The sequence below is a fragment of the Lissotriton vulgaris genome, chromosome 3_1, assembly GCF_964263255.1.
Source record: "Lissotriton vulgaris chromosome 3_1, aLisVul1.2, whole genome shotgun sequence".
In the NCBI taxonomy this organism is placed as follows: domain Eukaryota; kingdom Metazoa; phylum Chordata; class Amphibia; order Caudata; family Salamandridae; genus Lissotriton; species Lissotriton vulgaris.
Genome location: NC_141689.1, coordinates 1,426,289,504 through 1,426,307,625, shown reverse-complemented (window position 1 = coordinate 1,426,307,625; position 18,122 = coordinate 1,426,289,504). Strand labels below are relative to the sequence as shown.

The 18,122-nt window shown below is 44.7% G+C and overlaps 1 protein-coding gene across 2 annotated transcripts in view; it reads right to left on the bottom strand.

The window, feature by feature from the left end:
- Positions 1-18,122, bottom strand: part of UBA6 (ubiquitin like modifier activating enzyme 6) — a 1,035,692-nt gene that overhangs the window by 995,498 nt on the left and 22,072 nt on the right. For both annotated transcript variants that reach the window (XM_086961917.1, XM_086961916.1), the window contains exon 2: positions 10,298-10,360. In XM_086961917.1, coding sequence (XP_086818043.1) covers positions 10,298-10,338 — 41 coding nt within the window. In that variant the 5' untranslated portion in view covers positions 10,339-10,360. The remainder of the gene's footprint in view (positions 1-10,297; positions 10,361-18,122) is intronic.

The window sequence follows — 18,122 nt, the reverse complement described above, 5'->3', positions numbered from 1 at the left end:
CAGATAAATTTGCTTTCAGGTGATCAATTGACCTCTCTCCATACCATTTCACAAATCTAGCCCACCTAGCAGAATAGACAGATTTGATGGGGTGTCTTCTGGCTGATAAAATAACATTCATCACATCAGGTGGGATAGAGAAATAACTCAGGTTGCCCCATTCAATATCCAGGCATGAAGGTGCAGGCTCTGGAGGTGTAGAACCTGCCCTGTGATTGCAAGAGGAGGTAGATGGAGCGGAGGGAGATGGAGATCGAAATGGTGCGGAGGGACAAATGAGAAGTAAAGGAGATCTATGTACCATCCCCATTGCAGCCAATCTGGGGTGATCAGTATAACTTGGGCCCGGTCTAGGGGAATCTTCCTCAGAACTCAAAGAATCAAGGGTATGGGGGAAAACGTGCAAAGAAGCTTTGAGACCCAATCTAACTGAAACTTGTCCCCAGCGCTCCCTGCGTCGGAAATGGGAGACTGCACAATGACGGGCAGTGCGTGTTCTCGTGAGTACAAACCAGTCCAACCGAGGAAACACTCACATCCTAAAAATGTGAAGAACCACCTACGGATGGAGACGTTACTCGTGATCAGCTGAATATTGCAGACTGAGACTGTCCGCACGCACATTCAGCTCTCCGGCCAGATGATTTGCAATTACACAAATCAGATGGTCCTGAGCATACGGCCTGAGACAAAGAGTCTCTTTGCAGAGAAGATAGGACTCTACTCCTCCCTATTTGTTTATGTACCACATCGCAGTAGTGTTGTCTAATAAGACCTGAACCAACTGACAGCGAAGGGAAGGAAGGAAGGCAGGCCTTGAGAGCCAAACTAATTGCCCACAGTTCCAAAAGACTGATGTGAAACAATCTTTCTTCTGGAGACCAAAGGCACTTAACCTCCAAATCCCCCAATGAGCTCCCCACCCAAGGTTGGAAGCATCCATTATCCCTGTGGCCACCGTCAAAGGAGGGTGAAACAACTTTCCTTGAGACAGGTTGCTTGGAATACCCCACCATTGCAAATCCATTGCTGTGTCCCTGGAGATTTTGACCAATTCCTCGAGATCTCCGTTGTGTAGAAATGGCCCTCATATGCCAGCATGCACGGTTGTCCAACAATATGCAGGAAGCAAACAGAACTAGCAGGCGCAAGACCTTCAGGACTGGAACAGCTGCTCCATTCTGAAAAAGTGTAAACATGGCCTGAATGTCTTGAATCGACTGTGGAGGCGGGAAGGAATGACTCACAGTAGTGTCCAGTACAGCCCCTATGAACAGGTTACGCTGAGAGGGTACCAGTTGAGATTTGGGTACATTTATCAAAAAACCCAACATGAACAACAGCTGCAAATGATGCAGTACTATCTCTGGCGACTTTACTTTGAGCAGCCAGTCGTCCAGATAGGGAAACACAGGAACCCCAACCTTCTGAGATGTGCAGCCACCACCACCATAACCGTTGTGAAGATCAGAGGCACGGAAGTAAGACCGAATGGAAGGACCACAAACTGATAATGTTGAGACCCCACCGTAAACCGGAGGTACATTCAATGCGACTTCAGGACGGGAATGAGAAAATAGGCATCCTGCAAATCGATCGACACCATCCAGTCTTCATTCTCCAGCTCAAGAAGAACCTGAGCTAGGGTCAACATTTTGAATTTCTCCTGTTTGTTGTAAAAATTCAAAATTCTGAGGTAGAGGATAGGTCGTTAATGACTGTCCTTTTTAGGGACCAGGAAGTACTGAGAGTAGCATCCATGACCTCTTTCCTGCTCTGGAACTATCTTGATTGCACCTTTTTGAAGCAACGACAGAACCTCCTGCAGGAGAAGCAGAAGATGTTCTGCTCAGCAAATGACCTGATGGGGAGGGAAAGGAGGGGGAAACTCCTGGAAGGGTAGAGCATACTAATTTTCTACAATGTTTAAAACCCAGAGGTCTGCAGTGACAGACCTCCAATGAGGTAGAAAATGTGCCGCCCGTCCTACCACGAGACAAGCATGCTCTAAGATGGCGGAGCTAGAGCTGCTTCCCTACAATAACGAGTGGAGAGGCCGAAGAGGAGACCTATTGTCAGACAGAACACCGCAGACACCTCTGCCCTTTCCCCTGTAGGACCTGTACAAGGGATTTGCCTGCTGTTGCTGCTGTGGTTGCTATCTGCCACGAAAGGACATGTGTTTTGCAAAGCCACGAAACCTGCGTAACTATCCAAAATTCCTGGCTGTGTCCAAAGCCCTAAAGACCTTGCAATATCCTTGCTATCCTTAACCTGCTGCAGCGCAGAATCAGCGCTAGCCCCAAACAAGCGGAACCCATCAAAAGGTAAGTCCAGCACCGTAGTCTGAAACTCGCAACTAGGCATGCCTTCTCGTCGCCGCAGATGATCCCATTGCTCTGGCCCCAGAGTCCATTGTGTCCAGTCCAAATTGGATTACCTGGCGGGCAGCAGCCTGAGCATCCAACAACATTTCAGAAAACTTCCCCTGGACCTCGTGGGCAACTTCGGTACAACATATTTGGCTCAATCCATGAGGGCATGGGTGTAACGACCCAAGAGACACGTGGCATTCGTGGATTTCAGGGTCACACTCCCCGATGAAAAAACTTTATTGGCGACTGCTCCATATGTTTTGACTCCCTATCAGCAGGCCTGCTGACAGCTTAGAAGAGCATGAAGGCTGGACCACCAAGCTTTCCGGTGAAGGATGTGAGGACAGAAACACCAGATCCCCAGAAGCCACCTTGTATCTTCTAGCCACTGTCCTGGAAACTGAAGGGTGGACATTGGTTTCTACAAACATCCAAAATGGGATCTGGTAACGCCTCACTGAAGGGCAGCAATGGTTCCGACGCAGAAGTAAACAAATGAAGAACCTCTGTGAGAATGTTGGATTTCAACTCTGCTGTGGGAAGAGGCAACTCCAAAAGGTCCACAGCCTTTTGAATTACAGCATGGTATGTGGTAACCACAGGAGGTGGCAGGCCCTTAGGTGATGTCCACTCCCACTCAGTGGAGGTCTCCAGGCCACTAACCTCTTGCAAACCCTCAAAATCAGGGTCAGGCTCCACTGCCTCTCCTTCAGACCTTCCATGCTCATCCTGATATTCCTCTCCCCCAACAGCCTTTCAGCCTCTCCGAGATATCATCGGAATCTGCATCATCGGCACCAGAAGCGGCGCTGGTGACTTCGGAACTGGTGTCAAAGGGGGAGCCAAAGGAAAAGGGGTCGAAGATGGCAGAGGTCAAACCAGCGCCGGCTAGGATCCAGATGGCGCCAGAGAAGAACCATCCAAAGGAATTCAATCCTCTGGAGACTGCAACAGCGTCGATGCCCTCAGCATCAGAAGCGGCCAACTCCCTTGGAGCCACAGTCATAAAGGGCATGAACGGGACGTGGGGAAAATGAGGGGGCAATCCTCCCACAGCATGAGTTAACTGACCCATAGGGTCAGCATTCGCACCAGTAGGATTTGCAGCCCTCGAAAAACATGCTGAACACAGCATTTAAAAAATGCAATAGATCCAATCCTGGAGTCAGGAATGCAGGTTAAGCCGGATCCAGTAAAACAGGCTCTGGAGCTGTCCATGGAGGCACCAAGTTTGGCTCTGGTTGTGGGGTTGGCGATCTTGGACCTGGAGTAGCCAACCTCGGCGTTGTAGGAGGCGTAACATTCCACAGAGCCGGAGGAGGCACAGCCTTCTGTACCAGACACGGGACTGGAGTCACCCCTAGTGAAGGAGTCGGAGAGATCTCATCCCAGAAATGACGCCTAGGATTCTGAGTCATCGACTTCAGAGTCGCGTCCTTGGAAGAACGACGCCGAGAACCATGGCGCCGCTTCTTCTTGTGCTTCTTGGATGACCTCTAAGTATGAGGCGTTGGCAATTTCGATCAGCTCCGAAACCTCCTGCGACCCCTCTTCTGCTTTTTGGCTTTGGCCATGAACAATGTGGACTCCCTTTCCTTAACAGCCTTTGGATTCATCCGCTTACACGAAGTGCATGTACTGACAGGCACCACAAACAGTCTTCATGAGGGTCAGTGATGGACATCTGGCCCCACATTCTCTGCATGGCTTGAATCTCAACTTCTTTGGAGTAGTCATCTTCAACGGCTACAAAGTCACAGCAAAAGTAACAAAGAAACTCCCGGAAATGAAAAGCCCAGGAAAAAAACATTAAGCGTCAACGACGTGGAAAAAAGGGAACTGACGACAGCACGCCAACAAGGTCTTCTTATGGATCAAATGACGTCAAGTGAAGTCACGTGCGGAGCTGCTCCATTGTGATTTCATCATTGATGTGGGAAAGCCAAGGAGAAAAGTTTCAGTGGAATGCCACATATTGGGAATAATTCAAAAGGTGAGGAATCCATAGGCAGATGTACCCATCAGAAGTAAACATGTTTTCTTAGTTTTGATAAAGTGCATCTTTTTGAGTAGAGCCCGACTTTTTTTATTTGATTTAGCCAGGTAGTTTTACTCTAAAACTATTGGGGAAATGGACTACCCCTGATTGGGTTATTTAACTTCATTAGGGCAAGAGTAAGTTAGTGTAAAAGTGTACCTTTGACGTAAATGTTAAATGCCACATGTAGACTACAGTATACATTTATACCAACCACTAGTGCCTGGAAAAATAATGAATCTATTTCCTTCATGGTGGCTTTATGGAGTGCAGCTTAAAACCCTGCAGTAACACAATAGAAGATAGTAGCCAGACACACTGTAAATAGCCATTTGTATACATTAGGTACATCACCTATGAGTTTGCCTTGAGTTCACATGGCCGAGTGCCTAATATCTAATAGCGAGAGATGCTATATTTTAAGTAATGTATGTCCCTACAATGAATACCTTTCAAAGACGCCTGGGAATAATGGATTTTTTAAAAAGGATGGATGACTACATAGCATAAAAGGTTAACTGGGATAATCTTGCTTGTTCTCTTGCTTGTTCCCTTACATCACTTTGCACTGCTTAGACTGTTTTCATTTTGGAAAATGGTATACCCTACAATACAAGTTTCTTTCTTGGAAACCTTTTATCCCCAGTAGCACAATCAGGGTTTTCTAGTATGGGAAGGGTAAATTGGTAATGACCAGAAACAGATGGTCAGACGGACAAAGGGCCTGACTTAGGCTTTTTTAAACATTTATGTCAAGAAGGGGCTTAGTTTGGAAGAGGCTTTTGAACCTGGTATCCCTGGCAGACATAGGTATCAGCTCCCAGACGTTCCACCATAGAAGGGGTCGATCATAAATTTCCAAAGGGCAGGACCTAGTAAGAGACCTAAATCTATGCCTTTCCAAAAAGGTAATCTTTCCACTTTTGTTTCCTGAACTTCCGTTTGCAAGATGATGCCAATCTTTTTTGCTGCTATGTATGTCCTGCATGGACAATCTATAAAGATGGTCCTGTGCCCGATTTAATGGTGACTGATATCCGTCCACCAAAATATAAATCCCATTATATCCTATTAAATCAGGCCCTCTGTCTTGAGATGGAATCACTGCAATGCATTTTTTTCCTTTATTTTTCATTGCAGTCATCATCCACTTCATAAGCCTTTTGTCCCCGCTATTGGTCCTATTTTTCTGCATCTGTATTCAAAATTGGATTCTCTTGTTCTGAAGATCACATGGCTGGTTCTTCCTCCACCTTGGTTCAGTGTATTGCCTTGCCTTTCAATCCTAGTATATTCCATTGTCTTCAATTGAGAACACCAAGATTGCCAAGGAGGTTTTATGTCTTTGTGGTTTTTGTCCCCTTGGCCGCAGGGCTAATTCCCCCGCAGCGCCATAGTGCTCGTGTGACGAGCTCGGCTCGTCACGCTGCACAGTGGCGCTGTGATCATGACGAGCTGAGCACGTCATGATCACGCCCGTTTTCGTGGAACGCTCAGCACAGCGGGGGAATTATCCCTGCGTGTGAGCGCCGCGCGAGTCATGGCGAGCCCAGCTCGTCATGAGCACACCGCCACCGTGCCTCATGCCGAGCTGAGCTCATCATGAGCACGGAAGGTGTTAAGAAGAACTTTGACAGCTTTCTGAATGGAGGGTAGCACCATGGTTACGTGTGCAATCAATAAGGAAACTTGAGAGGCCATTATAGTGTCCAGTCCTTGACAATATAGCGCAGAGTAAACATGTGCATTTGGCATAAATGTTTTCCTAAATGGTAGGAACATGCGACAATTTTGGGAAACAACTGTTACACCACATGCGTTACAACGCATGCTTTTATCCCGCATGTCATTACAATGAAAATGGCTTGCTGTAGGGGGATTAAGGTGTTGGATTTAACCCCAACACCTTCCCTACTGTTGCACAGACTGGAGTTGGAACAGTAAATACTAGTCCAATATCCAATGCGACCACAAAAGCAAATTGGGGTAAAAAAAAATTGCATTGCAACGGCATGCGGGGTAAAAGCATGCATTTTAACATCATACATTCGACAATTTTTACGATGGAGGTAAGGAAGGTGTGTGTGTATTTTTTCTCTCAATAGGAACATGCGACAATTGTTGGCGATGGAGGGAAGGAATGGGTGCGTTTTCTCTCTCAGTAGGTAGTTATGCACAGATGTGTTTATAAGTTAATATCGGGGTCCAATCCACATGCACCCATAACAGGTCCACCAAATGGATTTGACAAGTTCTCACTGACTGCAAAGTCTAATTGAACCTTCAACCCCCACAATCCTCTATAAAGTCCCACCTACGCCCATTGTTACCAAAAGCAGGTTGGCAGCCTCACAGCTGTGACCTGCCATGCACTGCATCCAGTACTTTGTCAGCAACATGTCTTCATCTCCTTCCTAAATTTCTGCTACAAAGACAGCTTTGGGATGTAAAGGTCTGCAGAGAGCTGGTGCCTCATATAAGCCAAGCACTGTCTCAACAATTCTTTGAGTCTTTAAGCGCACAATCCCTACGTCTTACGGGTTTCCCTAGTCCGTGAGGGAGGCCTATAGGCCAGGAGCCCTGCACTAAAGGTCTGAATGCCTTCTTCACGTTCCAAACAAAATACCACTGAAACATTCAAACATTCTCACTTCAAACATAGACGCACATCCTGCCGATGTACTCCTAATGAGGCATAATTATGCAATGCCACTTTCAACAGAAATTCTTTTCCATTCCCAGTAGACAGCAATGTAACCTTTGAAGGCTAGCATGAACACCACACTTGCACAACAACATAGTAAATTGGTTGCCTAACATATTTCTTGTGAGTAAAAGATCACTACAAATAATAACGACAAACAGAAACCAAAATGGTGGACTGGAAATTTACAGGATTCCACAATTACAGAAAAGAAAATAGTTTCCTTAATAATGAGTAACAATTCTTCTCAGATTTAGTAATGTTCAAAAGGTCAAAACAATATTTAAGGTGTTATATGTATGTGCAATCTTAGCCAAAAGGCCGCAGAGTGTTGTTCAGGTTCAAAAATAACAGTCAAAATGTGAAAGAAGGGTTAGCTTGCTTGTGGAATGTTACTGCATCATGGTGTAGTTTCATTTATAATGGTCATTGTTCAGCTCTTCATAAATTGGACTAGGGTTGGGACATTCTGCTCCACACACTAGGTGCAGAGATAGAGACGGTCTGTTGCATTGTGTTTTTTTTAAATTTGCAATTCTTCATCTTCCGCTGATGGTGTTCTGGCTGCCAATTTGGCAGTCAGGTACACAGGGGGATGGTTGTGATGGCTTTGTTGATGATGCAGCTAGTTTTAAAGATGGTGTGGGTTAACAGGTGAGACAGTCATGCTCCATCATGGTACAGATGATGTGGTCATACTTCTTCAGTAACTTAATGAGGCATGCTACAGTGAATATGGTAGATGTTTGGGAAGTAATGAAGCAGATGTGAGAGTAGGAGGGCTAGATTATAATTTCTGAAGTAGCTTTCTGGGAGCAATGGTTTTAACTTTCTTAAGCTGAGAGATTTGGTACTAGGCTATATTCGTTTTGTTGGTAATGTGTTTCTTGATGGTAAGATCAGTGTCCATAGTGATTCAGAGTGACTTGGTATTGTATGAAAGTTGGGTTTGCACCTCTCCAAGTTCATGTCGTTGTCCGAGGTTAGGTCTTGCTGCTTGTTGTTCTTGGTGAATAGCAGGCATTCTGTTTTGGTCAGGTAAGCTTCGGGCAGGGGCTACCCAACTGGTCTGGATAAGGTGAAGGAAGTGACTGAGGTGTTAGGCATCTGGAGCAGAAGAGGCTTTCAAATACAATGGTGTCATTGGGGCTCCATGAAGAGATTGAAGAGGATGAGGGACTAGATGGAACCCTGGGGAACTTCACAGGTGATCAGGATCTTCTGGGAACTGGAGGAGCCTACATGAACAAACTAATGAAAGTACAATAGGTAGAAAGAGGACTAGTGAAGGTTGCTTATAGTGAATCCCATCTGAGATTTGAGGGTGTAGAGGAGGGTGGAGTAGCCAGTGGTGTCAAGGGCAGATGAGAAGACCAGAAAAGCAGGGTAAATTTTTTATTGTTGGCCATGCGGGAGTTAACTATGATTTCAAAGGTAGCGGTCTCCATGCTGCACGTGCTCAGAAGCCTCACTGATAGCTTTGATGTGATCCTGGTGTTGTTTCGATGAGTTTGCTGAAGAAAAGCAGATTAGTGATATGTTGGTAGTTGGCAAGGTCGCCAGTATCTAGTGTGAGTTTTGTCAAAGGTGGAAGGATCTAGCCTGTTTTAAGAGCATCAGGGAAGATGGCTAGAAAGAGGTGCGGTTGACAATAGTGAGAGGTGGTGAGAGAGCTTCTCTAGAGATGGCTTTGATGAGTAATAAGGGTAAGACATCACCAACGGTTGTGGCTATGAGGGAGATAAGGATGTCAGTGAGACCTTCGAGAGACTGGAGTTTAAGAATGATTTGTGGGTTGCAGCAAGGAGTAGGTGTCAGAGAGAAGCAGGTTTGGTGTTGTTGATATTCTGTAGTATTTTATGTAATTTTTCATTGTAGAAGTAGTCAATGGCACTGTACTAGTCTAGTGAGCATGGGATAGAACGGTCAGGCAGGGGTTCAAGCAGTGCTTTGCTGTTATGAAGATTGCTCTGCTTTCACTTGCACCTTCATTGATGGTGTTGTTCTAGTACTAGGCTTTAGTTGATGTGGTGAGTTTTCTGCTTGTTGCACAGGGGCACTTTAGTGGGGTTAAATCATCAAGGGTTCTTCCATTTTCTTTACAGACTGCAGATAGAAGATTTGTAGTCAGCGAGGGGTTTGGAGTACCAGGGTACTAAAACACCCTGGTACTTGTTTTACCCGTTTTTAATCATACCAGCTAGAGGTCTGAATAAATAGGTTAAACCTACGAGGCAGGCATTTTTAGGACTCACTCTAACACACAAACCAACCCCCCCCCCCAACTCCTATATTTTACACATCTTTTATCATTGTATAGTCTTGAATGAGCTCACACCTATTCCGTAGGTCGCAGCATGCTCGCTCTGTATCAGAATGGGAAGGACCCAATGATGAAGCATGCCACCAAGGGGTAACCCTGGTGGGTGAGGGTTTTACAAGAAAACATTGTTTTCTCCAGTTCAGGGTTACTTTCCTCTGTACTGCTGGGTTTCTGATATGGTATTTTGATTCTGTCTTGGAGGATGAACCCAGTATATCCTTTCTATCCTCTTTATTTTGATATACAAATGTTTCAACAGACAGCAAAAATAACAGCCTAATAAGAAAAACCTAAATATATGTGCAGATTGAAAAGCAATAAAGGTTTGTTATTAGAACCACTCGACGCTCTTCATAAAACCCTTAAACACAGAGAGAAGGACTAGGACTACTTCAAAAAATTACTTTTCATACACAGAAATTGCTGAAAACTCGCCTTAATATTTTTAAGTCTAAGGTCAAGCCAGACCAGGTGTAGTAAGCTAAACTGAACCCCACACCTATCCAACAAGATAAAGGGATGAGGGATGTTACCCAATGGCGAAGAATTCTGTAAAAAGAAGATGGGGGTTTTCTGACCATTGGTTGTGTTTAAACCTATTGATAACAAAGTATCTCAGAATGTTGAAATCAAGTCCCACATTTATCAAATGCTCTGCAGGAGATTTGTGGCACATCAAGAAGAGAGAATTTGACAAGTAAAACATTTTTTGTTGAGTATGCATTTAAAGAGGACTATCTCAGTCACATTTTAATTTCCACACTCCAATGAAATATAGCAAGCAGCAAACTGCACAACCATAGAATATTTGATTATCAATGAAGCGATCAAGACGAGCATCAAGTGTTAAAGCTTACCTGTACAGCGCATCATCAATTTCCATGGTATCGGTTGCCATGATGACAGAACAAAAAGATTACCTAACAAGGAAAAGAGAAAGCATTAGCAAAAGCCAAATAATTACAAAACAAATGTGTTGTATTTATAATACAGATGGAGTAACTGATTGTTTTTCTCGTTCTCTTTATTTGAACATACTGGTAACTTAGCCACCAATGAGTGTTTTCTCCATTAGTACATTGCCCTCAAATAGCCTTGACTGGAACCCTTGGTGAGAATGAAAGAAAGTAGTACAATGTAAGCACATACCAGGCCTGTTATCTGTTTTTGTTTAACAACCTTAAACTGTGTTAATTAATCAGAGACCAATGTCAAATCAAGAGAGAGAAGCTGAGGTACACATACCCAAAGTGTAAAAATGTTCTGGAAAACAATGTAACTAAATTGTCTTTTATCCTTGCAATGGACATAATTTTACATTTCTAGAAAATATTGAGAGAGTACCAACCATGACTTACCCCAAGCTGCGGCATGAAAACCACAAAACAGACAGTACTGTGGGAGTTATTCATACTGAAGGTGCTTGTTTGGGGATTCTATCAGAACCCTTGATCAGCTATTCACAAGGGTGGCCATGGTATTCTCATCAAAACCTTGAATTAATGCATGGCATTTCCTGGAAGGCTTCTGTGACCTTCACCACTCTGGACTAAACTTCAATTAGTCAAATGGATGACTACTTATATTTACAGATTATCATCATTATTGTACATTACTTCTTTTGGAAGGCATCATCAAAATACCAAATTTAACAGCAAATTGTTCTTCCTCTTCATACATGGAGAGTAGTGAAATACTATGTTTCAAAGGCAGGGCTTTTGTGAATGCTGACATGCAAACTCCCATGGCAGAAGAATGCTGATGAGGTGGTGAAATGCAAATGCCACCATGGCACATCCAGTCATGGAAAGGTGGGAATCGTGACTGAGGAGCACCGGCCAAATGGCGATATAGAGAGGAAAGCAAGGAGAATCGGTTACGGTTATATGACAGCCATCAGGAGGGCGGCTAAGTGAGTCTCGTGCTAGTAGAGGCAAGGAATTGGTGGCCCACTTTCTGGTGGTGCACATGGGCTCACAGAGAAACGCAAGGTGAAACATCTTTGAATGAGAAACAATCTCTCTAGCGCTAAATCAGTCAAAACTTTCTTTGGAGTCTCGATAAATCATTATCCATGCGGAACATAATAATGTCTGTGGTATTTTCAGAGAAGGCGGTGGAAGTTTGTGAACCAGCGGGTGGTACACCCAGGGTGTCCTTTCCGAGGAGAAAGGACAGTGAGGATTTAGGTACTTTCAGTGGTCTCAGGTTGTGGATTTGTAGGTTTGCTTGTCCTTTTGTCTCTATGGTGTCCTCTTTTCCTAAGCAGACCTCAATGAGACAGCAGTGTGTTCTAATGGTGTACTTGAATTTAGGAGACATTGACTTAGAAACACGTGTATAATTTTGTGTTTAGAGGATTTGGTGGAGCTGGAAATGTAAAGAGGACAGTAATCTGGCCATTCACTATCTTATGTTATAATCAGTTAGGGAACAGGAGGAGTGGGCAGCCCAACGATTCTATCCTCCTTCACAGGGATAATCACAAAGTCCAAATGGACTTCTCAGACAGGAGAATATCTACCTAACCTATTCACTGTTTAAATATTTTCAATTTACGAGGTGTGGATTCTTAAAACAAAATTGAGGCATACCCTTATTCAATAACCTCAGCAACATGCTTCATCATCGGGCTGCACCGCATCCGTACAACATATTTAGTGGAATGATTGGGAAGGAGGTGTTGTGGAAATGCCCCAGCTTTGTAGTGTTGGGATCAAAAGGGAATAAACTTCCCTATAGATGACCCAAAGTATCTTTATTAGATGGAATCTATGGAAATGTTAAACAATAGAAGTGAGGATGTTGAGGATGCTTCCTGGTCCTCCATCGCCCTGGTTGTCATGCTTCATACATCTGTCTCTGACCTCATGTGCTGTCCCCAGCTTTCCGAATTCAGAGGAACACAGCACCCGTAGGTACATGTGCCGGAGACCTTGATAACTGTGTCCTTATTTCCACCATGGGGTCCATATATTTACCGACATGGGGCTCTAACAATATGAGGATCTCACAAGAGATGCAAGTATATGTTGTCTTGCATGAATGTGTATGCATGATTGTGCATGCGAAGGGACCACCCTCTTTATTGACAACCCAATACATAGTGCCGTATTCCGCTAACCTATAGGTAAGGAAAGAGGTCCTGAAGATAAACATGGACCTCGCATGAGGTCAGAATAGTAGTTGTTAATAACATGATTTTTTCTGCTCGAGCTTTGCTGTTGTTGTCTCCTAGGTCACTTTGGATCACTTGTTGGAAAACAGCCTCATTAAAGACAGCTACTGATCTATTGTTTAAAGTATTTAAACTCTGCATGGAGCCATATCGGAGATTGCAGGAACTCACTCACATTATCTGCTAAAATGAATAAAAACCTTTACGTTTAAATCTTTTTACTAGGCAAACCAATGTAAACATGAGGAGACTCTTAAATACAATGTCTACCAACTAAAGCAAAGGTAAGACAAACTTCATCACAAAGCTTGATATGAAACATAGCAACTGAAATTATCGAACATGTCTGCATTAACCACTGGAAAGCACCCAGAACAACTTTTAAGGGTAGAAACTGGAGAAGTGCAGAAAGAAAAAGAATGGGTACTGATCAATATTTTAACTTGTAATGGAATCGGTTAGACTATAGCTAGCTGATTCATACTTGAATTAAACAGTACAATACAATTCTAACATGGCCCATTGTTATCATAGAGTGACTAAAAAAATCAAAAGAATGTGACTGAGTCAGATAGTAATCCACAAAAGTTAAGCATTATTTCCCCTCAAATTAATAATAACACCCACAAAGCCAAGGATTTGAGAAAGCAAATGGCCCCCCTATACAGCATGCTCGTAACCTGCCTGGGAACCATAAGTTGGCATTGGAACTATTACAACTATGGGAAATCATCTCCTTCTAGATGGCCACAGCTCTTGTTTCCTCATAAAGGTAATGTGACTTAAATCCTGAAAAGCATATACTCAAGAGCCATTCTTAGATATGTCCCTCTTCTTTGCAGTCACCATCCATCTGCTTCACTCTTGGTTATTCCATGCGTTAAGCGTGTCCTTAGCGACGGCAAAGCCTTCTCTTTTCAGGCTGCTAAGGCTTGGAATGGCTCGATTGAGAACTGCGCTTTACCGCTTCTGAGCTCACTTTCCGAAAAAAACTTTAAACCTGTTTTTTTCTGCAGGAAATACGTTTTCTGCTGTGAGGTTGTGTGCCTGAGCTATGTCCGCTAGTGCCAGGACAGTCCTTGGAGTAGCTGCGCGCTCTACAAGACCATCATTCATTTATTTATTTATTCATCAAGGTTGCTGAGGATCACCCAGCTAAGCTATCAGAGAATTCAGTGTTACCTCTTGCCAACAGGGATTTTCAAAGGATTCTGAGTTCCATCTCAGAGGAATTCTAAGGGGCAGTGACCTTGGGTTCAAAGAAATCTCAAATTTCCTTTAGATGCACATTGCCTGCTTTCTTACGGCCCATTGTCAGTAGGCCAGCAAAACTGTAGCCATGGGCATGGACCACCTCGCCATCAAAACTCCTTACTGTAAGGTCCATGGGCCTGTCACCCCCTTACAGATGCTGAAAGAGCTGGCACTGACGCAGACTACATACCCCTGCAAGAATTCCCCTGCTCTCCAGGCAGCCAAGGTTGAGTGAAAATAATGGCTAAAGCGGAACAAATGGTATGAGGCAGCCACCACCTTAATGGACCCTAACCCATCAACATCAGATAATCCTTGCACAGACATGTCGGAGTTTAGAAGGTTTGCAGGCCGAATAAGCAAGTCCATTATTAGGGTTAAAAAAATACTCTTCCGCTACCTAGATGACTCTACACAATGCTATGATCCATACCTGGGACCATATCACACACCCTCATATCCCCATCCAGGTTGTGATTTCTCTCTCCACATCCCTTCTCCATCTCATCCGTTCCCCCCCGCTTAAGTATCCCCCCTCCTTAATCCGTCTCACCGGGCTCCAGACATAGGTGAGAGTATGAGTTTTGAGGAAAATGAAATTTTACATGGCCAATGTGTCCCCTGCATGTACCCCAACGTTTAGTGTATGTGCATGTCTCCCATGCATTTCCCCTCTATGGCCTGCAACAATAATGCATCTGCATTTCCGTCCCACATTGGGATGTCAGTTACCAAGTCTTCCATGAAAGAAAAGTTAATTCTGCAATGAGGCCCATGGCCCATGTGTTTGCATTGTGCACTTTTAATATATCACGAAGAACCCGTTTTGTGGCTCAGCCTGAGCCAGTCTCTGAATTAGGGTTTTCATGGCTCCTGACACTCTGAAAGCTGCAGCTCAGCTACGTATCCCTGACCCCTCCCATACTTTTGGCTCAGCCGAGAGAGGCCCCGCCCGGGGTGCCAAGACAGTATTTTGCACACAGTTATCTGCTTGCTCCACAGAAACACATTCCTGCCTGGTGAAGAAGGTAAACAGAACCCATCTGCAGAGATAGGGCCTAGCCTTTCTGTCTCCGTTTAAGTGATTTGCAGAGCTCGCATCCATAGAAAGCACATGGCCCCCACGCAATGCACGAAGAAATATATGCTTACACCAGCTCTTGGTGATGAGCGACCTTTGCTTCAGATAATACATCCCCGGATTTAAGATATCAGATAATTCTAGAAGTGCTGGTCGTCCTGACACTGAAGGCTTCTCTACTAGACCGAAAGTCAGCTCCCCCCAGCTTCCCCCCAGTTACACGTCAATTGCACGTCATGACCAAGTTGCGCACACAAGTAGGGCAAAGGTTCCAGCTTGCCATGCAGACCCCCTCCATGTATCCACCCACTTATGACTCGCCTATGACTCCTCAAGGGAACGCCCCCATGTACGCCCATATGCACACCCACATGCTCTTATCTCTCTTTCTCTTGCTCTGCCTGGAGCGCTCCTCCTCCTCTATGCAATTCAATGTATTTTCAATGTATAGATATTGTACTCTGTGAATAAAGTTCAGAAGACCCTTCCTGAACCTTAGTGGTGATGGAACCCGATTCTCCCTTAACTCGAGTTACTGAAATAAAGCCCTTTTGAATCGGACACCACGGACTCTGCCTCTCATTATATGCATGACCCTTTGTTTAAGTATAGAAATTATGACAGGGTAATACTTTATTTACCACATAAATCTGGCGCCCGAATAGGCACAAATCCCCTTCCCCACGCGCCAGAGATGTAGGTCCAGCCCTAGCCCCCTTCTACAGCCGTGACGGACTTCAAAGTGTACACGCCAGCGGGACTTCCTGCTTACTCCCTCAGGCCCACGGAGGAGACGGACTGCGACCAGGCATCCACACGAGGCGGTGAGGATCGCGGATCATCCCAACCAGAGCCCAAGCCGTGAGAGAGCAAGGTCCGAGGTTTCCAGAGGCCCACCTGTTCCGAGGCGCATGCGCAGTACCAAGTTCACGCAGTATCAAGTTTCCGAGGCCTTCAAGTTCTGCTTCCCGGTGAGTACCGCTATTGGGAATGCATAAAGTTCAAGACGGGTTCATTTATTTGAACACGGTAAAGACGGGTTCACGGTAAACGTGAACACGGTAAAGACGTGTCCGTTCACACGAGCACGGTAAAGACGGGTCCATTTCGGTGGGCACGGTAAAGACGTGTCTCTTTATGAGACCGGTATGGTTGTACTGTATTTCAGTGCATAAAGTTAACTGTTTTCAAGTACATGTTTTTTCTCTATGTATCAGTTAAACTATCTGTTTTAGTGTGCTAGTATTGTAGTGTGAATGAGTGTTTCAGTCAGTCTATTTTGGTGTATATTGTGTTTTTGTTAAGGTAGTTTCATCATGCCACTGTTTTCGAAATTACGTCAGATAGGGACCAGGAAAGGCATTCTCGAAGAGTCAGTTAACATCCCGCCTAGAGACACACCTGGTCATTACATGTATAATAAGCACGGGCTAGATGCCATATTGTTTTTAGACTTATGGGTAGATTACACGAAGGATTTAGAGAAAAAGTACAGATGGCCTGCCTCAGGAACATGGGATTCTGAATGCATAATGAGAGTAGAGGAAGCGCTGTGGAAAAGGAAATCAAGACCTTCCCAGAAAGATGCCATTGAATTATGGCGCAAAGAGTCACATAGGAGGTCAGAGAAAGAATTCAACCAAGCAGAGAGAACTAAACAAGCAGCGGAAAAAGCCAAAGAAAAAGAACTGCGGGAGGAGGGGGAAAGGGTCAAGGCAGAACAGGTCGATAGAGAAAGAAATGCCGTCACTACTGGTATTTATCCCGTCCTCTCAGAAGAACTAGCTAAAGTGACCCCCTCAGAAACACCCCGTAGGTCACGAACGCCACCACCTGTACCCTTTAGAGTACGTAGAACAAAGCCGACAGCATCAGAGGCTTTTATGTCATCCTATCTAGAAGAGCCCGCATCGGACTATGTAAACGCAGATTTCCCTCCGCCCCCATCAGCGGCTCAGCTCCAACAGCTCCAGCAACAGCTCCAGCAGATCGTGAAAGACGACGTAGGGCCCGGGGCTGTAGGGGGAGTGGGGCCACCGCCAACGCCACGAACGCCACAAACGTCATTAACGCCATATAAGTTTAATGTAGATGTAACAATACCACGTTGTATATACGATCCAGTACCAGGAAAGGGTTCAATGCTCGTGTTTTCACTAAGATTAAGAAAAGCCGTCGACTACTTGGTCACATTAACAGACATGAAGGAACACTTAGATAAAATATACCGTTTCGTTAGAACGGGGGAGGGACCCGAGTGTATAGAAGAGGCCATGGAACACAGAAAGGTGGAAGTTAAGAACTACATCTTACGTTTTATGATTAACTGTCTGATCAGGGAACAAGACCAACCAGACGGAGATGTAAAGCGAGGTCTGATAGAATTGAGTGACAACATAGATGCCGGTCGGCATGATAGACAGGGACAGACAAATAGCATGACGATGAAAATACGAAAGGAAATATTAGCAATACACAGAATGTGGTCTGACGAGAAGGGGGAGTCATCATCGGAAGAGTCAGAAAACGAGGAAATGGACAAAATGAATTACGTAGGTAAAGCACGACAGTTTGACAGGCCCAAGTGCCTTGAGTACCGCAAACAGGGACAGGCTATAAAAGAAAGATATTCCCTTGAAAATCTATTCCAAGCTACTGAAAAAGCACTGAAACGACAGATAGGAAGCGAGCGAACACACACCCCACACGAAAAAGAATTGGCCCGGTCAGCCGTCCAGTGGGTGTCCAATTCTAACATATATAGCAATGATATAGTGGCCCAGACCTTTTTGAGCCTTCCGCCGAACGAACAGCGTTTGGCCGGTATTTACATGGTTCAACATTTAATAACGTTGTATGAGAGTCAATATTCCGATCCTGGTCACTTGTATAAATTACTGGACGACATACTTCTAGAAAGATGGACAGGCCTAGGTACTGACTTAATTAACGTCATCCTGGATCAACGACATAAGTACTTAAATTCTCTGACCACATGCATGCTTCCCGCCCCACACCACGACAGAAAGAACCTGTACATAGACAGACAGAACCCCCTACGAGAGGTACATCCCGTCAAAAATGTAACCGGTGAGCTTCAACGTGTGTATGTTTACACCCCCTTAACGAAATTAGAAATACTAGAAATGAAAAAGATGTTGCCTTGCCA